Source organism: Macaca nemestrina, chromosome 15 (genome assembly GCF_043159975.1).
Source record: "Macaca nemestrina isolate mMacNem1 chromosome 15, mMacNem.hap1, whole genome shotgun sequence".
Lineage (NCBI taxonomy): Eukaryota > Metazoa > Chordata > Mammalia > Primates > Cercopithecidae > Macaca > Macaca nemestrina.
The window spans coordinates 28932315-28957577 of record NC_092139.1 but is presented as its reverse complement, the minus strand read 5'-3'; the positions used below and the strand labels follow the sequence as shown (position 1 = coordinate 28957577).

The window sequence follows — 25263 nt, the reverse complement described above, 5'->3', positions numbered from 1 at the left end:
GAAGTTTTTATTTTGAAATAATTTAGATTTATACACCTATGTAGTGTGGGTTAAAAAAATGACAAAAAATAATTTCAGATTTATAAAAAAGTTGCAAAAATAGCAAAAAGATTTCCCTTATACCTTTCCCTATGTTGGAAAATATAGATTCCCCAATTGCTAGCAATTTACCATGTTAGCTTTATTATTCTCTCCCAGATTTTATTTTATTTTATTTTTTGAGATGGAGTCTTACTCAGTTGCCCAAGCTAGAGTACAGTGGCGAGATCTTGGCTCACTGCAACCTCCGCCTCCTGGGTTCAAGCAATTCTCCTGTCTCCGCCTCCCAAGTAGCTGGAATTACAGGCACACGCCACCATGCCTGGCTAATTTTTTTTGTATTTTTAGTAGAGATGGAGTTTCACCATGTTGGTCAAGCTGGTCTTGAACTCCTGACCTCAAGTGATCTACCCACCTTGGCCTCCCAAAGTGCTGGGATTACAGGCGTGAGCTACTGTGCCCAGCCCGCTCCCAGATTTTTTAATGTAGTTTTTTGAATTGTTTGAAAATAAATTGCCGACCTTTAGCTCTGAATATTTCAGTGTGTAGTTCCTGAAAACAAGGACGTTCTCTTTCGTTCACACAATATAATCAAAATCAAGACCTTTTAAAAACTTTGCCATTTGTTCTAATAATGTTCTTTGTGGCAAAAATGGGGTGAATTTTTTTTATTTCTGGTCAAGATCCAATCCAGGAACACGTGTTGAATTCAGCTGTCATATTTCTTTTGTCTCCTTTAATCTGAAACAGACCTTCTGTCTTCTACTTTTTTTTTACTGGAGTGAGGGACAGGGGAATAAGCTTTTTTTTTTTTTTTTTTTTTTTTTTTAATGACCTTCACATTACATTTCTGAAGAATATGATGTCCCTCAATTTGGGTTTTTCTGATGTATCCTCATAATTTGATTTGGGTTATTCACTTTTCACAGAAATACCACATAAGTGATGTGTCCTTTTCAGGTGCATTCTATCAGGAAGCATATGAAAACCTCTTTGTCCCATTTACTGGTGACATTAACTTTTGTCACTTACCTAAGGTAGTATCTACCAGCTTTTTCTACTATAAGGCTGTTATTACCCCTATATAATGAATACATTTCTTGTGAGAGAAACTTTGAGACTATGTAAATATCTTATTTCTTCATCAAACTTTCACCCATTATTTTAGCATCTACTGGTATTTTTTTCCTGAAACCGTTTTTACTGTGATGGCTGTCAAATGGCGATATCCAACTTTCATCATTCCTTCAACAGGTATTAGTTTATATTCTGTCTTAGGGGGCTGTATCTCCCTTCTTTCCTTCCTTTCCTTATTTGTTTATCCGCATGGGCTCATGGATTCTTATGTCGTTCTATGGGTTGTACTCTGTTTCTATCATTATTTTAATGCCAAAAAAATTATAATCTTGAGATCATATCAGTAAATACTTTTTTTTTTTTTTTTTTTTTTGAGACAGAGTCTCACTCTGTTGTCCAGGCTGGAGTGCAGTGATGAGATCTCTGCTCACTGCAACTTCTGCCTCCTGGGTTCAAGAGATTCTCCTGCCTCAGCCTCCCGAGTAGCTGGGATTACGGGTGCCCACTACCACACCCAGCTGTTTTTTTTTTTTTTTTTTTGTAGCGTTAGTAGACACTGATCCAGGCCGGTCTCAAACTGTTGACCTCAAGTGATCCACCCGCCTCACCCTCCCAAAGTGTTGGGATTACAGGTGTGAGCCACTGTGCCTGGCCTCAGATAATCCTTTGATTGCTTTTTGATGCTTCAAGCTGAAAAAGTTATTCCTTCACAGACATGAACAATATTTTATTCATTATGTTATGTTAACTATATATCAAAAAGGTATCAAACTCCTGGGCCACGTGATGTCATTGCTGACAAGAATACCAACTGTGTTGGGCCTTGGTCCTGAGGGAACACATGACAATGAGGATTGACTCTTTTCCCCTGGCTGGAGAAGTGACAAATAACAGGATCCAGGAGCAGATGTTAAGTGCTGATGATGAGGTACAGCAGATAGTCATTTGTGGCAGGAGTTGATGGCGTGTGGTCCCTGAGAGCCAGGGCCATCTGGATGTCTTCCTGTTTGTGGAGTGAGCTGGGTCTGGATGGAAGTGAAAACTTGGCTGAGCCAGGGAGGAATGGCAGGAAGAGGGCACAGGCCAAACAGGGGTGTGAACTGCAAAAGCATGAAGCAGTTGTTGGAGTAGGAGCTGAGGCCTCCTTGTGGTTGAGTGGGAGGTATGTTTGGAAGCAAGATGCTGCTTGGGGTGACTTGGGCCTTGAGTGCCAGACTGAGCATTGCCTGCCAGACTGAATATCACCATCATCGTAATCTAATCATAGTCATCCAGTTGTGAGATCATCTGATACTGGCAATGGGCATACAAAATATTAAATAGGATATTTATTTCTAAGCCAAGTTTCACAAAACAATTTATAAACTTTTTTTAGTATAAACATAGTGTATGCTTACTATAAAAGGAAAAGTATATAACTATTCAAGTATATATAGATCCCACTCTATATTATCTGTTGCTGTGTGACAGTATTACCACAAATATAGTAGCTGAAACAACACATTTGTTTTCTCACAGTTTCTGTGGGTGAGGAGTTCAAGCATAGCTTAGCCAGGTCCTCTGCAAACTTATAATCCAAGGGTTGGCTCGGGCTGTATTCTTATCTGAGCACTCTACTGGGGAGGGTTCCAGGCTTACCTGATGGTTGGTGGCATTCAATCCTCGTAGACTGTCAGACTGAGGGCCTTGGTTTTTGCTGGTGCACTCAGTTCCTTGCCTCATGTAGAGTAGCTCACAACGTAGCAGCTTGTTTCACTAAGACAGCGAGGAAGAGTGTTTCCTAGTAAGACAGACACTGTAGTCTTACCTAATACAATCATAAAAGTGACATACTGCCTCCTTTGCCATATTCTGTTAGAGACAGGTTACAGCTTTGCCCAGTGGCAGTATCCTAGCTAATGAGGTTTATCCGAGGTGTGATTATTAAAATAATTGAAAACTTTTCCCAATACACTGCAGTGACAACTTGCAGCATAGGTTGGCAATGGCAATTTTTGACATCTCTATGGAGACTGAATTAAAATAATTAAAAAAAAAAGAAGTTATAGGTTCGGCCCACACTCAAGAAGAAGAGATTATATCGGGGCATGAATACCAGAAGGCAGGGATCATTAAGAAACATTTTAGGGTTTAACTCCATACCCTCCCTCGAAAATAGATAACGAAAACACTGCTTAGGGTTACCTTTTTTTTTTTTTTGAGACAGAGTTTTGCTCTTGTTGCCCAGGCTAGAGTGCAACCTCCGCCTCCCGGGTTCAAGCAAATCTCCTGCCTCTATCTCCTGAGTAGCTGGGATTACAGGCTTGCACCACCACGCCTGGCTAATTTTGTATTTTTTAGTAGAGATGGGGTTTCTCCATGTTGGTCAGGCTGGTCTCCAACTCCCGACCTCAGGTGATCCACCTACCTTGACCTCCCAAAGTGTTGGGATTACAAGCATGAGCCACCACGCCTGGCCTAGGGTTACCATTATTAAAGGCAAAATTTGTGGACCATTTTTCTCTGCACATACCAAAGTATAGTAGTAATTTAGGAGCAACAAGAGCAAAGGATGACTCTTGAGATTTTGAGCCTGGATGCCCAGGAGAGAGCTCTGTGCTTTTTCTTGATTCCTCCAAACAATAATTTGTTAAACAGGAGGGAGAGGACAGAGCATGTAAATGATGATGCCAGTAACTACTTGGAAATAGTGATTTTCATACTGCTTTTAAAAGAGGAATAAATTGGTTTCAGTAGATGACCTTACCCCAAGAGTAATTGAGTTCTCCCTCACTTTTGAACCAGAACCTTTGAGGATTTAATTTACAATATTTTCTTCTGGGCATGGTGACTTATGCCTGTAATCCCAGCACTCTGGGAGGCTGAGGCAGGAGGATCACTACTTGAGCCAAGGAGTTGGAGATCAGCCCTAGGCAACATAGGGAGACCCTCATTGCTCTTTTTTTTTTTTTTTTTAATAATAATTTACATGTCTTCTGCCCTCTGTCTTTGAGTAACTGCTCCCATGTTAACAAGAACCATATTAATATGCTAAGAGTGGATGATGTCACTTAGCTGGCATCACCAACTCCTGCCATGTATATTCTAAATGAACTATCCTCCCATAGGGGAATACACACCCGGGTGTGTAGACTCTGCCCCAGCAGGCCCATTTGACAACCAGTGGCTGTCTTAGTTTCTTTTTTCTGTTTGTTTTTTTGAAATGGAGTCTCACTGTGTCACCTGGGCTGGAGTGCCCTGGCACAATCTCGGCTCACTACAACCTCTGCCTCTGGGCTCGAGCGATTCTCCTGCCTCAGCCTCCCGAGTAGCTGGGATTATAGGTGCACACCACTATGCCCAGCTAACTTTTGTATTTTTAGTAGAGACGGGGTTTCGCCATGTTAGCCAGGCTAGTCTCAAACTCCTGACCTCGTGATCTGCCCATCTCGTCCTTCCAAAGTGCGGAGATTATAGGCGTGAGCCACCATGCCCGGCCCTATACATAATTTTCTATTTTGCTGATAATATTTTGAGTTTTATTTTTTATTTTGAGAGAATCTCATTCTGTCACCCAGGCTGGAGTGCTGTGGCACCATCTCAGCTCACGGCAACCTCCACCTCCTGGGTTCAAGCAATTTTTGTGCCTCAGCCTCCTGAGTAGGTGGGACAACAGACACGCACCACCACGCCCAGATAAATTTTTGGATTTTTAGTAGAGACAGAGTTTCACCATGTTGGCCAGGCTGGTCTTCAACTCCTGACCTCAAGTGATCTGCCCGCCTCAGCCTCCTAGACTGCTGAAATTACACGCATGAGCCACTGTGCTTGGCCATATTTTGAGTTTTATTCACATAGTTATACCACACATATTCTGTTTCTTAATTTTTAAAATTTATTATTATTTTTTAATTATTTTTGAGACAGGGTCTCACTCTGTTGCTTAGGCTATAGTCTCAGTGGTGCAATCTTGGCTCACTGCAACCTCCATCCCCAGGTTCAAGTGATTCTCCCACCTCAGCTTCCCGAGTAGCTGGGACTACAAGCATGCACCACCATGCCTGGCTAATTTTTGTATTTTTTGGTAGAGACAGGGTTTCCTCATGTTGTCCAGGCTGGTCTTGAACTCCTGACCTCAAGTGATCCACCCACCTTGGCCTCCCAAAGTGCTGGGATTACAGGCATGAACCACCCCCCCCAGCACTATTTATTTATTTTTTGAGACAGGTTCTGTCTCATGCTGTTGCCCAAGCTGGAGTGCAGTGGTGGGATCACGGCTTACTGCAGCATTGACCTTCTGGGTTCAGTCTATCCTCCTGCCTCAGTCTCCTGAGTAGCCGAGACTATGGGTACGTGCCACCACACCCAACTACTTTTTGTATTTTTTTGTAGAGATGAGGGTCTCACTATGTTTTTCAGGCTGGTCTTGAACTCCTGGGCTCAAGTTATCCACCCACCTTGGCCTCCCAAAGTGCTGGAATTACAGGTGTGAGCCATTGTGCCTGGTCTATTTTAAAATGTAGAATATTTTTGCTGAATGCATAATTTCAATGTTCCTATTGTGATTTTGTTAATTACCACTAATCCTTCATTGTTTGATTAATAAAGGAGGGCAATTAGATGTTAGAATTTTGCAGATTATACCAGTGACACATGGCCCCTTGGCTAGGATTATGCATAACTTATGATTGTTTTGAGCAAAGAACTGTGAGGTCAGTGACAACAATAATGACAAGTAATATTCAAGTAACCTCTTGCTGTTAATACTGGCTTTTGTGGCCAGGCACGGTGGCTCACGCCTTGTAATCCCAACACTTCGGGAAGCTGAAGTGGCGGATCACCTGAGGTCAGGAGTTCAAGACCAGCCTGGCCAAAAGGGTGAAACCCTGTCTCTACTAAAAATACAAAATAGGCTGGGCGCAGTGGCTCAAGCCTGTAATCCCAGCACTTTGGGAGGCCGAGTCGGGTGGATCACAAGGTCAGGAGATTGAGACCATCCTGCCTAACACGGTGAAACCCTGTCTCTATTAAAAAATACAAGAAACTAGCCGGGCGAGGTGGCGGGCGCCTGTAGTTCCAGCTACTCGGGAGGCTGAGGCAGGAGCATGGCGTGAACCCGGGAGGTGGAGCTTGCAGTGAGCTGAGATCCGGCCACTGCACTCCAGCCTGGGCGACAGAGCAAGACTCCATCTCAAAAAAAATAAATAAATAAAAATAAAAAATAATTAGCTGGGCATGGTGGCACACGCCTCTAATCGTAGCTACTCGGGAGGCTGAGGTTGGAGTATTGCTTGAACCCTGGAGGTGGAGGTTGCAGTGACCCGAGATTGCTCCACTGCACTTCAGCCTGGTTGACAGAGTGAGACTCTGTCTCAAAAACAAAACAAACAAACAACAGCAAAACAAAACTGGGTTTTGTCTTTAACTGCCTCATGGAAACATATAGGAGACTTGTGAAATAAGTATTCTTATTCCCATTTAACAATGAGGAAACAGTCTTGGAGAGGCTAGCTCCCATGTTTGATGTGACAGTACACTAATATAAGTAAGAGAAGTAAAGAATGCAACACATTGTAGGCCGGGCATAGTGGCTCATGCTTGTAATCCCAGCACTTTGGGAGGCCAAGGTGGGTGGATCACCTGCAGTCAGGAATTTGAGACCAGCCTGTCCTAAATGATGAAACCTGGTCTGTACTAAAAATACAAAAATTAGCCGGGTGTGATGGCGGACACCTGTAATCCCAGCTACTTGGGAGGCTGAGGCAGAAGAATCGCTTGAACCCAGGAGGCGGAGGTTGCAGTGAGCTGAGATCATGCCACTGCACTCCAGCCTGGGCGACAGAGAGAGACTCCGTGTCCAAAAAAAAAAAAAAAAAAAAAAAAGCAGCACATTGGGTATTTCAATATTTTAGAAAAAGGAATGAACAAAACCAACTGTTATACAAATAGAAAGGGAAGGACTACAGGATCCATAAAGTACTTACAGGAAATCTTCAAGGCAGGACAGAATCTTTTCTGCGGAGAGACCGGGGTGAAGGCATTGTGCAAGGAGGTGGTATTTGAAGGATGAGCAAGACTTGGTTTGCAAGTGGGAACAACATGCCAAATAGAGGGAACCACATGGTCTAGACTGGCTGAACTGGCAGCCTTTATTGTGCATACAGAGGGCTCCTTTTGGCTGTAGTGTGCAAAACTTAGGATAAGGTTGTGAAGTCTGGAAAATATAATTTTTCATATCTCTAAAAATTTGGGTTCAAAAGTAAAATAGTCCACTTTGCAAAACCTTCATGAGAAAGGGATGATTGCTTAAGTCTTGGTGTTTATGTGTCTTTTTTATTGTTCTATTTTTTAATATTTATTTATTTACTGTTTGAGACAGAGTTTGTCACTTTGTTGCCCAGACTGGAGTGCAATGGTGCAATCTCAGCTCACTGCAACCTCCGCCTACCAGGTTCAAGCGATTCTCCTGCCTCGGCCTCCCAGGTAGCTGGGACTACAGGCATGCACCACCATGCCCAGCTGATTTTTTTTTTTTTTTTTTAATATTTTTAGTAGAGATGGGGTTTCACCATGTTGGCCAGGCTGGTCTCGAATTCCCGATCTCAAATGATCTGCCCACCTCAGCCTCCCAAAGTGCTGGGATTATAGGCGTGAGCCACCAGGCCCGGCCAATTTTGTATTTTTAGTAGAGACGGGGTTTTACCATGTTGGCCAGGCTGGTCTCGAACTCCTGACCTCAGGTGATCCACCTGCCTCAGCCTCCCGAAGCGTTGGGATTACAGGCATGAGTCACCACATCTGGCCTTTTTTGTTGTATTATACTTTAACATATCCTAAACATTTTCTCATCATTAAAAAGTTAGCATAAACATTTTATTCATATATAATATTTTTATCTACTTTTTTCTTTAGAGCTCTATTTCTGGAAGAATCTACTTTTTGATTTGTGGTTCTGAAATTATAGCAAATTGTGTAATTTATCAGATTTTGTCACAGGCTATAATACATAACTGAGTCATACCCTATTTGCAGCTTTTCTCACTCTAATGCTTGTGTTGATTGTTTTTTCCAGCAGTGCAGGGTAGATTATCAACTGGCTTATAATCAGAAGAGCTTGCTTGTATCACAGTGAGTTATACTTCACTGATTTCACTGGGAAATCTTACTTCCTGAGCTTCCATGGTTAAAGATTTGTAATGCTCAAATCTTCTTTTGATGTTTATTCCATCAGAGAAAAAGCAGCAACTACTTTGTCTTAGTGTTGCCAAATTGAAAAGAGCCTTTGGTTTGGCCAGGGTCTTTGTGATGGTGCCACCTGGCAGTGTCTTCCCTCCTGAGGAGCATCCCTGCTCACCTGAGCCTCTCTGATCCTAATACTGCCTGTCAGATGCAGCTGGTCCACCCGAGTGCCAAGCTTGCGCTCCTTTGGAGTTTCAGCTGTACTAACTTTTGCTTAGCTGTGAGGAATCAAGGATTTTGCTTTTGCTGGGGGAGGAGTTTTTATCCTGTAAACTGAACTTGCTTCCTTTGAAGGGTTTACTGGATTGGCAGATTATTAGTCCAGTCATATCTATCTTTCAACATAGTTTGGCCATGTCTTTTTTTTTTTTTTTTTTTTGAGATGGAGTTTCGCTCTTGTCACCCAAGCTGGAGATCAATGGTGTGATCTCGCCTCACTGCAACCTCCGCCTCCTGGGTTCAAGCAATTCTCCTGCCTCAGCCTCCCAGGTAGCTGGGATTACAGGCATGCACCACCACACCTAGCTAATTTTTGTATTTTTAGTAGAGACGGGGTTTTGCCATATTGGCCAGGTTTGTCTTGAACTCTTGACCTCAATTGATTTACCCACCTTGGTCTCCCAAAGTGCGGGGATTACAGGCGTGAGCCACCATTCCTGGCCAGTCATGTCTTTTTCTTTTTTCCTTTTGTTTTCTGACAGAGTTTGGCTCTTGTTGCCCAGGCTGCAGTGCAATGGTGTCATCGCAGCTCATTGCAACCTCCGCCTAGCAGGTTCAAGCGATTCTCCTGCCTCAGCCCCCCGAGTAGCTGGGATTACAGGCACCTGCCACCACGCCCGGCTAATTTTTTGTATTTTTAGTAGAGATGGGGTTTCACCATGTTGGCCAGGCTGGTCTTGAACTCCTGACCTCAGGTGATCTGCCTGCCTTGGCCTCCCAAAATGCTGGGATTACAGGCATGAGCCACCGTGCCCCACCAACATGTACTGTTATTTACGTTTTAAAAAGATAAAACAATGTTCAGTATTTTGGTGGAACAAGCTTGGTACTATCCTGCATTATATAAAGTGAGTATTAAAAATGAAAATCTTTAGGTGTCATAGTAAAAGATGTCCCAAAAGGTGGAGATAATAATCCCACTGATATGTGAATAGTCATACTAGGAACCTTATAGTTGGTTTTGAATTTCACACTTTTCAGGAGGACGTAGACAAAATGAAATTCTTACAGGGTGATATGTGTTCCAGCCAGGGCATATGAAGACTGGTTGAAGAAATGTTTCACACTTGGTTGATAATTATAATAGCTGTCTCCAGCCATGTTCCAGAAATAACATAAGCCTGCTTATGATATATTTTATATTTGAAATGATAATGGCTTCCATGTGTTGATCACCTACTTTGTGCCAAGTACATACATTATCCATAACCTTTTCTCCAACTCTTTGAAATAGGTTGTATTCTTCCCTGAAGAATCTGGATAATTAGACTAGCTTGCACAGCTAATTTATGCTGCTAATGAAAGGTAGACCTGGGATTTAACGTTGTGCTTTTTGTAACCATACTGACTCTGGCAGGAGCATGCAGTGAGGTTGTGGGTGGTGGGCACTTCCCCTCTTCTGCTTATGATTAGGTTAATTCCTGAAATTTAAAATGACATTGAATAGTCGTAGTAGACAGTATTAATTGAACACTTATTATGTGCCGTACACCTTTCTAGGCTCTTTGCATGTATTATTTAATTCTCACAACTCAGCGAAGTTGTTACCATTATCGTCTCCATCCTGCACATGAGGAAATTGAGTCTAGGGGTGTAGGTGGAAGAACTTGGGTTTGAAATAGGCTGTCCAGCTGCAGAACCCACACTTAGCCCCTGTGCTGTTTGCTTTATGTAGATGACCATTGTGTGTACACACGAGTGCAAAGTTTTTGTTTTTGTTTTTGAGACGGAGTCTCGCTCTTGTCACCCAGGCTGGAGTGCAATGGTACGATCTCGGCTCACTGCAGTCTCCACCTCCGGGTTCAGGTGAGTCTCCTGCCTCGATCTCCTGAGTAGCTGGGTCTACAGGGGTGCACCACCATGCCCAGCTAATTTTTCTTTTCTTTTTTTTTTTTTTTGAGACAAAGTCTCACTCTGTTGCCCAGGCTGGGGTACAGTGGCGTGATCTTGACCCACTGCAACCTCTGCCTCCTGGGTTCAAGCAATTCTTCCACCTCAGCCTCCCAAGTAGCTGGGACTACAGGCACGTGCCACCATGCCTGGCTAATTTTTATCATTTTAGTAGAGACGGGGTTTTACCATGTTGGCCAGGCTGGTCTTGAACTCCCGACCGCAAGTGATCTGCCTGCCTCAGCCTCCCAAAGTGCTGGAATTATAGTTGTGAGCCGCTGCACAGGGTTCCAGCCTTAGTCTTTTGTGACATGCAAAATGGCAAGTTTATATGATTTAACCTAATATAGATCAAGAGAAGGATATTCCAAACAAACTATTTTTTGTTTTAGGAAAGAATTGGATGTATTAAAGGTTTGTGTTTTGAGCTTCTCCACTGACATACTTTTCCTGTCCAATTATTTGTCTGAGAAGTGTGTATTCTATTTCACATTGTGTCACTTTTGCTTCTCCTTTTTATTTTATTTTTTTGAGACAGAGTTTCGCTCTTGTTGCCCAAGCCAGAATGCAGTGGCGTGATCTCAGCTACTGCAACCTTTGCCTCCGGGTTCAAGCGATTCTCCTGCCTCAGCCTCCCGAGTTCCTGGGATTATAGACACACACCACCACGCCCAGCTAATTTTTTGTATTTTTAGTAGAAATGGGGTTTCACCATGTTAGCCAGGCTGGTCTGGAACTCCTGACCTCATATGATCCGCCTGCCTTGGTCTCCCAATGTTCTAGGATTATAGGCGTGAGCCACTGTGCCTGGCCAACTTTTTCTTCTCTTACCTGCAACTAACTGATCTGGCGTCTTTTATATCTCTTGTTATAGGTACAAAGTGATTTTAAGGTATTCTGCTTTGGGATGTATGTGTATAGGTTTTTGTTGGTTTAAATTGGCTCTATAATAGCATCCTTCAGACCACCAAACCTAATTTTGAAATGTAGAGTATAATTTAGATCAAATTTAAGAATTTTAAAATTACTTCTGATTATGGGATGACACTTGAAAAAATAATCATAATACTTACCAAAGGTTTAACAGGCTACCTGCTTCCAGTGGAAATTGTGTGACTGTGTTTAAGAAAAATTCGATTAACTCGAGAAAGGTCCATTCATTGCACATTGAATTCCTAATTTTTAAAAAAAGGTCCACTTGATATATTCTTGGGTGACCAAATCTGTAGCATAGGAGTGACTTAAGGTGACTGTTTTCGTTGGTGGGAAGACATTCTAAAGGGAGTCCTCAAGAAACTCCATTTCTAACACACAAGAGGTTCTTGTGGCCCGTGGGTGGTGACTCACACCTGTAATTCCAGCATTCTGGGAGGCCAAGGCGGGTGGATCACTTGAAGTCAGGCGTTCAAGACCAGCCTGGACCAGTCTCTACTAAAGCAACAAACAAAACAAAACAAAAAAAGATGGACATGGTGGTGGGCGACTGTAATCCCAGCTACTTGGGAGGCTAAGGCTGGAGAATCACTTGAACTGGGGAGGTGGAGGTTGCAGTGAGCTGAGATCTCACCATTGCACTCCAGCCTGGGAGACAAGAGCAAGATTCCGTCTCAAGGAAAAAAAAAAAAAAAAAAAAAGTCCTTGTGATGGGTTTAGGTTTTGTCATTGGTGCCTGACCGACTATTGCCTTCTGCTTATTTGTTTTTTAGGGTCATGCTTTTATTGTCGCTTTGAAATTGATCATTGAGTCCTATGAGTCCTCCTTATGCCTTCTACCTCCATTTAGTTAGCTGGTTTTTCTTGTAGTCTCTGGGTCCTTTTTGTTGTTGTTTCTTTTGCATTTATTATTGTTATTTTATTTATTCATTTTTGACACAGGGTCTTGCTTTGTTGCCTAGGCTGAAGTGCAGTGGTGCAGTCATGGCTCACTGCAGCCTGAACCTGCTGGGCTCAAGGGATCCTCCCACCTGAGCCTCCTGGGTAGCTGGGACTATAGGCACATGCATCATGCCTGGCTAATAAAAAAAAATATTTTTTTTGTAGAGATGGGGTCTTGCTGAGTTGCCTACACTGATCTTGAGGATCCTGGCCTCAAGTGATCCTCTTGCCTTGGCCTCATTTATTGTTATTTTTAATTGATATGTAATAATTTTACATATTCATGTGGTACAGTGATATTTCCTTACATGTATACAATGTATAATGATTAAATCAGGATAATTAGCAAATCCATTACCTTGAACATTTATTTCTTTGTGTTCAGAACATTCAAAATCTGCTTTTCTAGCTATTTGAAGATATATAATAAATTATTATTAACTATAGTCACCCTATAGTGCTGTAGAATACTAGAACTTATTTGTCCTATTCTGGATCCTTTTTTTTTTTTTTTTTTGAGGCAGAGTCTTGCTCTGTCGCCCAGACTCGAGTGCAGTGGTATGATTTCGGCTCACTGCAAACTCTGCCTCCCGGGTTCACGCCATTCTCCTGCCTCAGCCTCCCGGGTAGCTGGGACTACAGGCGCCCACCACCATGCCCAGCTAATTTTTTTTGTATTTTTAGTAGAGACGGTGTTTCACCATGTTAGCCAGGATGGTCTTGATCTCCTGACCTTGTGATCCACCCACCTTGGCCTCCCAAAGTGCTGGGATTACAGGCATGAGCCACCACGCCCGGCCTTTCTTTTTTTTTTTTTTTTTTTTTGAAACAGAGTCTTGCTCTGTCACCCAAGCTGTAGTGCGGTGGTGTGATCTTGGCTCACTGCAACCTCCGCCTCCCAGATTCAAGCAATTCTTCTGCCTCAGCCTCCCGAGTAGCTGGGATTACAGGCATGTGCCACCATGCCTAGCTAATTTTTGTATTTTTAGTAGAGATGGGGTTTCACCATGTTGTCCAGGCTGGTCTCGAACTCGTGACCTCAGGTGATCCACCCACCTCGGCCTCCCAAAGTGCTGGGATTACAGGTGTGAACCACTGCACCTGGCCAATTCTGGATCCTTTTGATCAGACAAAGTATGTCATAAAACAAAGTACGTGTTGAAATCTCAAAGACTCAGTACTAAAACCTTTGTAACTGTTACATTTCCCTTGCACAAAAACTGGCGTAAAATCTCTTAGGTTTCACAGAGAGATACTGAGGAATATTCCCTATTTCCGTCCACAAGGATGGGTACCAGGATGGTAGTGAATGTAAGTCTGGTCCAACTCGTAAGTACCAGCTTGAGATCCTTGATTTTTAAAATTTTTATTTTATTTTATTTTATTATTATTATTATTATTATTATTAGAGACAGAGTCTGGCTCTGTTGCCCAGGGTGGCATGATCTCAGCTCGCTGCAACTTCTGCCTTTGGGTTCAAGTGATTATCATGCCTCAGCCTCCCGAATAGCTGGAATTACAGGTGTGCTCCACGATGCCTGGCTAATTTTTTTGTTCGTTTGTTTTTTGTATGAGTCAAAGTCTTGCTCTTGTCTCCCAGGCTGGAGTGCAATGGCATGATCTTGACTCAATGCAGCCTCCGCCTCCCAGATTCAAACAATTCTCCTGCCTCAGCCTCCCAAGTGGCTGGGATTACAGGCACCTGCCACCATGCCTGGCTAATTTTTGTATTTTTAGTAGAGACGGGGTTTCACCATATTGGCCAGGCTGGTCTTGAACTCCTGACCTCAGGTGATCCACCTCCCTTGGCCTCCCAAAGTGCTGGGATTACAGGTGTGAGCCACCATGCCCAGCCCATTTTTTTGTATTTTTAATAAAGATGGGGTTTCACCATGTTGGTCAGGCTGGTCATGAACTCCTGATCTCGAGTGATCCACCTGCCTTGGCCTCTCAAAGTGCTAGGATTACAAGTGTGAGCCGCTCTGCCTGGCCTGAGATCCTTGATATTTTGTTTTGTTTTGTTTTATTTTGTTTTTTAAGGATTTTTCCTTGAAGTATGTGAAACCCTGAAAACTTGTATGACTGTTGAAAATAAACATGTTGATTTCTTCTTCCTAAAGATGAATCACAGTTGAGTCTTATTTGACCTGAAGTTGTTTTCATTCTCTCTAAACAGTAATTTGAGGAGGTAATGGCAGTCTGATGTCTCAGGCTACATATGCACGCTAGTCTTTCACCTTCAGTTGTCATGTGTTAGTGCATGTTTTGTAATAACTGGGATAAATACAAGGAACCTTTGCTTTTGTTTTTATTTTTTTCAGTAACAAATACTTTTAAGAAAACAGATGATTTTGTGTCATCTAATGCACCAGCTGTCGACCTAGACCATAAGTTTAGATGCAAGGTTGTGGACTGTTTAAAATTTTTCCGCAAAGCGAAACTGTTGCACTATCACATGAAGTATTTCCATGGAATGGAGAAGTCACTGGAGCCAGAGGAGAGCCCGGGAAAGAGGCATGTCCAAACCAGGGGCCCTTCAGCTTCAGACAAGCCCAGCCAGGAGACCCTGACCAGGAAGCGGGTCTCTGCCAGTTCCCCAAGTAAGTATCTTCATTCTTCATTGTGTCATGGATGGCTCGGTTGCTTGGCCACAGTGCTTGTGTTTTCTGACACACAATGCAGGCATTAGGTTTGTCTGTTCCAGTTGAATCCCACAGGATTGAACATACTAAGTGATCCTCCGGGCTGCACCATGGAGCTGTGGCCTTCCTGCAGGCCACAGTTGCTTAGCCTCTGAAGGCCTTGCTGCTTCCAGTATAAGTGGGGACAGTCAAGCAAAGGGACCTCATTCAGAAGCCAGCAGGAGAACTCGTGCTCAGAGCAGCATGGGTGCCATTGTGCCACTCTCCCAAACCTGTGTGTTTGCCTTGCCAGCAGTACAAAAGAGCACGATAACCAAAAGGTGATATGTGATTCTACTGCCGGGTCCAAATGTGAATCCTGTTTCATCTTAAGTGCAACTGAAGATATTTATAATAGCACTGTTTATTTTGCATAGAAACCATAATAGTAGTAGTAGAGGTTACCATAAAATCTCATTTTATAACTTATTACAGAGAACCTTTTAGGAAATGTCTTCTAAAGCTTACAGAAATTGAAAAATTACATGTTTCCAGGGGAATTTCAGAAGAATTAATGGATTTCCAACAAATTCTATAATCTTCCCAGCTTTTTACTTGCTATTGTAATATCGCTACCTACTTCTTGGCTTAAAGGTTTTCTATTAAAACATGTAGGTATTAAATGGTGTATGGAACTCCTAGGACATCTGACAGTGTTCCCAGTAGAGTATACAATCAGGTTTCAGGATGGGCAGAGCCATGCAGACTAAGGTGAACTCTGACCCTCCGAGGGGTCAGCCTTCATTTATGCTGTCAAGACTTTGAATGTGCTGTATTATCCATTAGAAATACAATGCGAGGCCAAGCACAGTGTCTCATGCCTGTAATTCCAGTACTTTGAGAGGCCAAGGCAGGGGATCACCTGAGGTCAGGAGTTCGAGACCAGCCATACTAACATGGTGAAACCCTGTCTCTACTAAAAATACAAAAAAATTAGCTGGTCTTGGTGGTGCATGCCTGTAATCCCAGCTACTCTGGAGGTTGAGGCAGCAGAATTGCTTGAAGCCGGGAGGGAAAGGTTGCAGTGAACCGACATTGTGCCACTGCACTCCAGCCTGGGCGACTGAGTGAGACTCCATCTCAAAACAACAACCAAATAAGCTAGCATAAACTGATACAGATTATATGGTTTTGCTTATATAAAGTTCAAAAATGAGTGAGAACTAATTTATGGTATTTGAGGTCAGAACAGTCGTTACCTTTGGGAGGAGGTAGACAGGACTGGAAACTGGGCAGGAGGGAGACTTCTAGGGCTCCGGAAATGTTCTGTTTCCTGATCCGCATGGTGACTATATGGTGACTTTCATATTTCATTTATGAAAAAGTATTGATTTATATGTTTATTTGTGTGTACTTTTCTGTGTATGTTTTATGCTTCAATAAAAAGCATACTTAGGCAGGCATGGTGTTTCCTTTTATCTGTTTGTTTCCTTTTATCTGACTTACCTCCAAATTAATCTTCTTTTCAGTCCCATGGCACTAATCCAGGTTTCCCCTCTTGCCCTGGTTGTTGTGGTCATTTCTTAATCAGTTTCCCCCCATCATTCTTTACTCACTGTGGTTATCCATCATTTTGCCGTCAGATTGATCTTTGAAAGTAGAAACCTGGCCGGGCGCGGTGGCTCAAGCCTGTAATCCCAGCACTTTGGGAGGCCGAGACAGGCGGATCACAAGGTCAGGAGATTGAGACCAGCCTGGCTAATACGGTGAAACCCCGTCTCTACTAAAAAATACAAAAAACTAGCCGGGTGAGGTGGCGGGCGCCTGTAGTCCCAGCTACTCGGGAGGCTGAGGCAGGAGAATGGCGTAGACCCGGGAGGCGGAGCTTGCAGTGAGCTGAGATGCGGCCACTGCACTCCAGCCTGGGGACAGAGCGAGACTCCGTCTCAAAAAAAAAGAAAGAAAGTAGAAACCTGATTATATCACTCTCTTGCTAAATAATGTGTAAGGACAGGATGATGCTTCTGAAAGCATAAGTTTTGGAGCTGGACACAAGGGTTGTGAATCCCATCTGTTCCCTCAGTCACTGTAGGACTCTCTTCAGGTCTTCAGACCTCACTCTCTCTTTCTGAGTGTAAACCTGAGTTCTTGTAATTAGTTTATAAGCTAATCTTTTTCATGAGCCTATTTCAAGGCCTGGTATGGGGAAGTGGATTTCCTTCTCCTTGCTTTCCATAATTTCATCCTTCTCATCCAGCCATATGTGGCTGAGGTGGGTGCATTTGTGTGAGCTCTCTAGCTGGATTCTGAGTGCTGTTGGGGAGGAATTATGTTGAGTCATCTTGAGTCACTGTAGTATCCCATGGGCTCTGCAGCACGTGGAAACAACCAGCACTGAAGGCTGGAGATTATGTTGAGTAAATGGAGATCATTGAGGTGTCAGGAGCCAGTAGAAATAGCAGGCACTGGATATCTTAATGGAGTGACATCTGGGCAGGATGAGGGTACAACACTGGAAGTAGGGTGCAGCCTACCCCAGACAGCACAAAGCTACCAGAGTCAGATTGATTCAAAGACTAAGGCTTGACAGGCAAGAGGCCACTGAGGGACCCAGGGAAGTCCTGCTTGCCTGACCATCATGATGTGTGCTGTCTGTGCTAGGACATAGTACCCCTCCCTCTCCCTGTTCATGGTAATTGTCTGAGGAGGGAGTTTGCCCAGCATAATGTACCTCGGTGTGGGGCAGGTATTCCTGGCCAGATGCTGATCCACCACCTGGCTTTGGGATTCTTGGTTAACTGTACTTGCATGACTTGGTTTATGTTGAGTAATATGTGTCAGCTCACCTGAGTTTGAATACAGGCTCTACCACTTGCTTGCTCCAGGACCTTGGGCAGAGAACTTGCTAAACTTCAATTTTCCCATCTGCGAAATAGAGATAATAGTACTACCTACCTCATAACTTTGTTATAGTAAATGACCCAAGGGGAAATGCTTTGTAAAATGTCTGGCCTGTAGTAAACTCTGAATATATGGTCTTTCTTTATCTCAGTGAAAGCATTTACCCAGGTAGTCAGAGATCTGAGTTCTGAACTCAGCCAACTACTGATGAGCTACGAAACCAATAGACAAGACATTGCCATTTTTGTATAATTAAGAAGCCTGAGTGATTGATTTTCTTTTATTTTGTCTTTCTTTTTTTTTTTTTTTTTTTTTTTGAGTAATTGATTTTCTACTTTCATGTCTCACTCTTGGATATCATGCATTATACTGACCTGGGATTTTAATCTCCTTAATACTGAAGGATCCTTTTCAATGAGATTTGGAAATTTCTTGGTGAACTGGAGATTTTTGTTTACCAGTTTAAAAAAATAAGGCCTGCTTGGCTGGGCGCGGTGGCTCAAGCCTATAATCCCAGCACTTTGGGAGGCTGAGACGGGCAGATCACGAGGTCAGGAGATCGAGACCATCCTGGCTAACACGGTGAAACCCCGTCTCTACTAAAAAATACAAAAAACTAGCCGGGCGAGGTGGCGGGCGCCTGTAGTCCCAGCTACTCGGGAGGCTGAGGCAGGAGAATGGCGTGAACCCAGGAGGCGGAGTTTGCAGTGAGCTGAGATCCGGCCACTGCACTCCAGCCTCGGTGACAGAGTGAGACTCCGTCTCAAAAATAAATAAATAAATAAATAAAAATAAGGCCTGCTGTATACTCACTAAACTAGTAGGGGTGGACAATTACAAAATGCTTTAAGGGAAACGAGAGTCTTTTAAATCCCTGTGCTTTAACTTGTTGCCAAAAGGTTTTTTAAATCTTTATGTTTTAATTTGTTTAAAGTGTTTCTTTGTAAAATTGATCAATTTGGTGGCAGAATGTGCCGCACAGACCACTCACCCACTGTCTGATCATTTCTGTACCCTCTCAGTGAGGGCACAGCCTGATCATTTTTGTACCCTCTCAGTGAGGGCAGGATTTGTGCAGCCAGGAAGAAATGTACCCCCGCCCACATGTCAGGTGGACACAGCCTCCTAGACAACATGGCGATTACCCAAATGTATCTCCCTTGCCTCATTGCTGATACGTTTAGCAGTTACCAGACCGAAGGAACTAGACCATCCATCTTGCTGTGACCTAGATGGAAAATTTAAAGCCTAGCCACCAGCCCTGACTGTGCCACTAACCAGCAAGAGCCTCGGTATTATCATATGTGGATGGGGCTCAGTAGACATGTGCAGCCTTTATCACGTAGCTGGCTATCAGTGAGAGTGAACATAGCAGTGTATGCTAAAGATTCTGTAGTGTGGCTGCCTCATTCTGCCCCAGCTCTCCAGAAGGTACCCCTCTTCCAGGCATCACCCCTTACCTTTCTCCCATCAAAGCCTTGCCCCAGTTTATCAGAGTTTTACTGGATACTTGACTAATCTGATAACCAAAAATTTGAAAGAACAGAACCAACTTAATAGTATCCTTGTTTCACCTCAGGCTTCTGAGAAAGCCCTTATCTCTAGGGTAGAATTTCAGACAGTGTGGGGAGTTTAGTTGGGGAGACGTTTCAGAGTGAGACTCTGATACCAGGCAACCTATGTTTTAGTTTACAGGCAGTGTGAACTTGACATTCTGCCTAAGTGAAAAACAGAATATTATAGGATTTGTGCTGCGTGTTGATAGTAACTGTAAAAAAGTACCCCCTTTATGCTGAAGGCTCTGATTTTTTTTTTTTTTTTTGAGACAGAATCTCACTGTGTTGCCCAACCTGGAGTGCAGTGGCGTGATCTTGGCTCACTGCAACCTCCGCCTTCGGGGTTCATGCAATTCTCCTGCCTCAGCCTCCCAAGTAGCTGGGATTACAGGCATGCACCACCACACCCAGCTAATTTTTGTATTTTTAGTACAGATGGGGTTTTGCCATATTATACAGTCTGGTCTTGAACTCTGGGCCTCAAGTGGTCCCAAACTTGGGTTCTAATGGATTTCTCTGATGGAGATTCCTGGGGTTTCTAGCAGAACCATTGGGACTCGAAAGTACCCTGCAGAAATTTCTTGGTTTTGGACTTCTCAATTTCTGGGCCAGTAAGTTTGAGCAGAAGTAGTAGTTTTGGTCTGAGAGCCCGTAGACTGATCTTAGTAGCAACCTGCCACTGTCCCCTTTGTGATCTCAGGCAGGTCTCTTCACAGATCTGATCTCCTCATTTCTTTTCTTTCTTTCTTTCTTTTTTTTTTTTTGCTCTCGTTGCCCAGGCTGGAGTGCAATAGTGCGATCTTGGCTCACTGCAACCTCCGCCTCCCGGGTTCAAGTGATTCTCCTGCCTCAGCCTCCCGAGTAGCCAGGATTACAGGCATGCACCACCATGCCTGGCTAATTTTGTGTTTTTAGTAGAGACGGGGTTTCTCCATGTTGGTCAGGCTGGTCTCGAACCCCGACCTCAGGTGATCTGCCCGCCTTGGCCTCCCTAAGTGCTGGGATTGCAGGCGTGAGCCACTGTGCCTGGCTGATCTCCTCATTTCTAAAGTGATGATGTAGAATTAGGTGTGCATGAGACCAGGCCCTTTCATGTGGGGAGAAAAGCTCATAAACAACGTGAGAAGGCTAAGTTCTGTGTTAGGAACATGTAAAGTGCTGTGGGAACACAGATTCAGATTTTGCCTGTAGGGTAGGAGCTGGACTGTTGAGAGGAGAAAGACATTTGAGTTAGGCCTTGCTGTGAATTGAATTGTGTCCTGCCTTCCTCCCTAAAATTCATCTGTTGAAGTCCTGACCCTCAGTGTGATGGTATTTGGCAATAATTAAGTTTAAATGATGTCACGAGCGTGGAGCCTTCATGATGGGATTAAGGGAATAGAAAGCTCCCCCTAGCCCCCCATATGAAGATGCAGCAAGAAGACAGCTCTCTGCAAGCTGGGAAGAGGGGCCTCACTGGGAACCAAATAGGCTGGGACCTTGATCTTGTACTTTCCAGCCTCCAGAACTGTGAGAAAGAAATATCTGTTGTTTAAGCCACCCAGTCTGTAATGTTTTGTTATGACAGCTTGAGCAGACTAACCCATGCCTTGAGGAGTGAGGCTAGATAGGAGTTGGACTAGAAGCCGGGGAAGAGGAAAAGCATCCCTGTGCCAGGAATAGGCATAGCAAGAATTCAGAGGCATCAAGGGGAATAAACCAATCATCTGTCCCTAAGGTGTCCCTTCTGACGCCAGCCTTCTGTAATCCTGTTACTCATATGGTTCTTCTGCTCTCAGCCAAGCCTTTAGTTGCAAAGTGAATTTAGAAGGTCAGTTTAGATTTGCTTTTCCAAATGAGGTTTCTTAGTATACCAGCATCACTTAATAAATTCTCTTCCAGGAGCCAGCTCAGGCTCCCTTGGGTTTCTTTCTGTGTAGGTGAGTTCAGTCCTGAATACAGGTTAGACTCAGAAAGAATTTTCTAGTGTCAAAGAGGGCCTCTCCTGTGCTTATTATTACTTATTGCTACATCTGTTTGGGTCATGTTCTCACCCTGGGTAAATCTCAGTTTTAGGCCAAAGTGAACCTTGGGGCACTGGAGTGGGTACCTCTTTGTTGCCATCCACAGCTTTTCTCATGGGACTACACTGGCCTTATCGCAGGAACATGTCCTCCTCCCCTTAAACAAAGAGAGCAGTGTGAGCTTAATTAGAATATGGATTATGGTGCCATAACAGAGATAACAACATAGCTGGCTAAAACCAGAGAAATTTATTTTCCTCTCAGGATGAACTGCAAGTTACCTGTGGTGGCTCTGCCCAGGCTCTGAAGGTTCCTGGGCCTTGCTTTCTCCCCATTGTTCCACCAGGCCCCAGGTGCTGCTCTTCTTTGGGGTCTAAAATGGCTCCCCCTGCTTGCTTATCTTTCAGCTGCTGGGAAGGGAAAGTATGCTCCTTTCTTTTAAGGGCACAACCCAGAAGTGCCACACATCACTTCTTATATCCCATAGGCAGAACATCTGCCAGCCCTCTCTCAAGGGAACCTGGAACATGAACTCCTCCTATGGAAGAAGTGGAGAAATGGTGTTGGGGAGGGCGTTGCAACGTCTACCACATGAGCTAAGAAAAATGCAGGGCTTGAGGAGGGAGGGGTTATTGGAGGGCCGTCCTGGGTTGGTGTCTGGGTGGCACCCATGGTAGGAGACTAATAGGAGATGAGGTTGGGAAGGTAGACATGGTGAAATGACACTGGCAGGCCCTGAGTACCGCTTCTCTGACAGGCAGAGAGAACCCCTCTAAGCCCATATCTGCTTCTGTTCTGCCCTTGAGCTGCCACCCCCTTATGCAGATCAGAACATGCTCTGGTCATTGCTTGTCCCAGCCTCGTGGCTGAGCTCTGCTCTGTGGTGTACAAGCAGTTACCCCATAGGTGGTGGTGATGTTATTCTTTTCCCTCCTGGAAGCAGCGGTCTGATGACCGTTGTCCATCTGCTCTCATAAGTCAGTGATTGGATGGAATACTCAAGAGTCAGCTGTATGGAGGAGCAAGAAGGCCTCTGGTATTTCTCCTGATGGACACCTGCAGCTTGGGGAGAGGACAAGTGGCCATCCTGGAGGAAAGCCTTGCCCTGCTTAGGCGACAAGCTGCTCTCCGATCCAGCGCCCTGGCAGGAAGTCACTCTTTGTCCAACCCAGTCAGGGCAGCCGGGAGGAAGCTGTACAGCCAGTACATGCTCTGTGGGTCATGGAACAATTGGTAAAGCTGTCCAGAGAGAGAGCTGACAGCAGACCAGTGACCAGCACTGCTTTCCAGGGAAAGAGTATTGCAAGCAAGATAGTAACAACTGACATTTGAGTACCTCGTGCTGGGCGCTGTTCCAAGTTCGTTACTTGTATTGTCTTATTTAGTCATCAGCACTAACCCCTGTGAGATGGGTGCTGTTATGCCTAATTTATGCTGTTATTCCACTGTGGTCTGAGAGTATGGTTGATATGATTTCAATGACTTGAATTCATTGATACTTGGTTTATGGCCAAGCACGTGGTCAATTTTAGGTTATTTGCCATTTGCAGATGGGTGGAATGTATAGTTTGTCATTGCTGCATGGAGTACTCTGTAGATGTCTATTAGATTCAGTTGGTCATGTGTAAAATTTAAGTCCAGTATTTCTTTGTTTTTTGCCTCGATGATCTTTCTAATGCTGTGTCAGTGGGGTGTTGAAGTCCCCCACTAAAATTAGGTGGCTAAGTCTTTCTTTAGGTCTAGAAGTACTTGTTTTAAGAATTTGGATGCTCTAATGTTGGCATATTAGGCATCTATAATGCCTAATTTATAGATTAGAAACTAAAGTGCAGATGAGATGGATTAATTTGAACCAGTATTTACAGCTCTAACAGGTGGTGGAGCTATGATTTGGATCTGTTGTGAAGCCCATACTCTCACCTTGAGGCTCTGCTGTCTTTTATGATTCCAGGCCCTGGAGTGGGAAATAGGAGTGCCTCCCTGCAGGAGACTTCCTGTGCACATGGCCATCTAGGGATTTCTGCCTGTTGTCACCTTGTCTACCCCTGTTCCTCAGGGACTCACCTGGCTTAGCTCAGTCCTTGCTGGGCAATTCTCTGTGTCTTCTCTAGGGCCTGCAAGTTGTGCCACTGGAGTTTACAAATGACCACCATCTTTAGCCAGATAACCAGGCATGCCCTAGCATTGGGCAGTTTTCTTCTACATCTTGCCCTCTCTGTCTCAAGGATTTAGGACCTCGATTATGTTGCTGCTTCAGGCAGTTCTGCTACTGACAGGATAAATTCTGTTAGCATTTCACTAAGCTGATGGGTATAATTACTTTAGTTGGAGGTCACTAAAACCTGAATTTACAAATAAAAACTGGATCAGGGAGCAGTTTGTGTGTGTGTGGTGGGGGGTTGGGGGTGAAGGTACAACAGATAATATCCCTCCTTTGCTGAGATCCTCCAGTGGCTTCCTAAATCACTCATAGTAAAAGCCAACTTCCTCACAGGGCCCTTCATCATGATCTGCTTCTAGCCTCCATCTGCTTCTTTCCCTCACTCAACCTAATTCTAATTTCAGTTCCTTTGGAGCCATACAGATCTCCTTGCTATTTCTTGATTTCAAATTCCAGTTGTTCATTGCTGGCATATAGAAAAGCAATAGGTTGGCCGGGCGCGGTGGCTCAAGCCTGTAATCCCAGCACTTTGGGAGGCCGAGACGGGCGGATCACGAGGTCAGGAGATCGAGACCAGCCTGGCTAATATGGTGAAACCCCGTCTCTACTAAAAATACAAAAAACTAGCCGGGCGAGGTGGCGGGCGCCTGTGGTCCCAGCTACTCGGGAGGCTGAGGCAGGAGAATGGCGGGAACCCGGGAGGCGGAGCTTACAGTGAGCTGAGGTCCAGCCACTGCACTCCAGCCCGGCGACAGAGTGAGACTCCGTCTCAAAAAAAAAAAAAAAAAAAAAAGAAAAGCAATAGGTTGTTGTATATTAACCTTGTATCTTGTAACCTTGCTATAAGTGCTGTTTTGGCAATTTTTGTTTTGATCAATTCTTTGGGATATTCTGCATAGACAGTCAGATCATCCTCAAACAAAGGTAGTGTTATTTCTTCCATTTCAATCTGTAGAGCTTTTATTTCCTTTTCTGGCTTACTCCACTAGCTAAGATTTCCAGTAAAATGTTGAGTAGGAGTAGTGAGAGACGCACCTTGCTTTGTTCCTGATCTTAAGGGGAAAACATCCAATTTCTTACCATTAAGTATGAAGTTGGCTGCAAAGAAGTTCTTTATCCAGTTGAGGAAATTCCCTCCTATCCATAGTTTGCTGCCCCATCAGCTTTTTAGGTTGGTGCAAAAGTAATTGTGGTTTTTGCTGTGACTTTCAGTGGCAAAAACAGCAATTACTTTTGTACCAACTGAATAGAATATAGCTCTGTGAGGGACAGGGGGTGTTATCTGTCTTTGTTCATTGCTGTATCCCTCCTCCCTAGCATGTGCCTGGAAGATAGTATATGCATGGTATCTGTTGACGAAATGAATTGAAACCATGGCTAATAATACGGTGGTAGCCAAGAAATTGTAAAAATGAGTTTTGTTTTTATGTTTGGGGAAGACCCTGTTCCCAGGATCAATGAAAAGTAAAAATTATTGATAGCTTTTTTGAAATTCAGGAGGCATCTGACCATGTTTTGCCCATCTACTTTCTTTGGCCTTTGGTTTCAAAAATGAGTGCTTTTACAAATTGGTCTAAGTTCTCTCCTAGCTTTCATGTTTGTTGACTTTCTTCTCTAGTTGCAGGGTATTTTAACAGTTAAGGAGCTCAAATACCCTTAAGTCCTATGTTCTCTAGCCAGTACATCAACTCTGCCTATAGCTT

General features: G+C 43.9%; 1 protein-coding gene and 1 non-coding gene across 5 annotated transcripts in view; both read left to right on the top strand.

Moving 5' to 3' along the window:
- Positions 1-25263, top strand: part of LOC105496282 (PHD finger protein 20) — a 189607-nt gene that overhangs the window by 118177 nt on the left and 46167 nt on the right. For 3 of the 4 annotated variants that reach the window (XM_071079430.1, XM_011766549.2, XM_071079432.1), the window contains one exon: positions 14640-14918. The exons of the other annotated variant lie outside the window; for it this stretch is intronic. In XM_071079430.1, the coding sequence (XP_070935531.1) occupies positions 14640-14918 (279 nt within the window). The remainder of the gene's footprint in view (positions 1-14639; positions 14919-25263) is intronic. 4 annotated transcript variants of the gene reach the window in all.
- LOC112429273 (U4 spliceosomal RNA) lies at positions 2986-3128 on the top strand. The gene has a single exon (XR_003021465.2). It is a non-coding gene; the product is annotated as a U4 spliceosomal RNA (small nuclear RNA).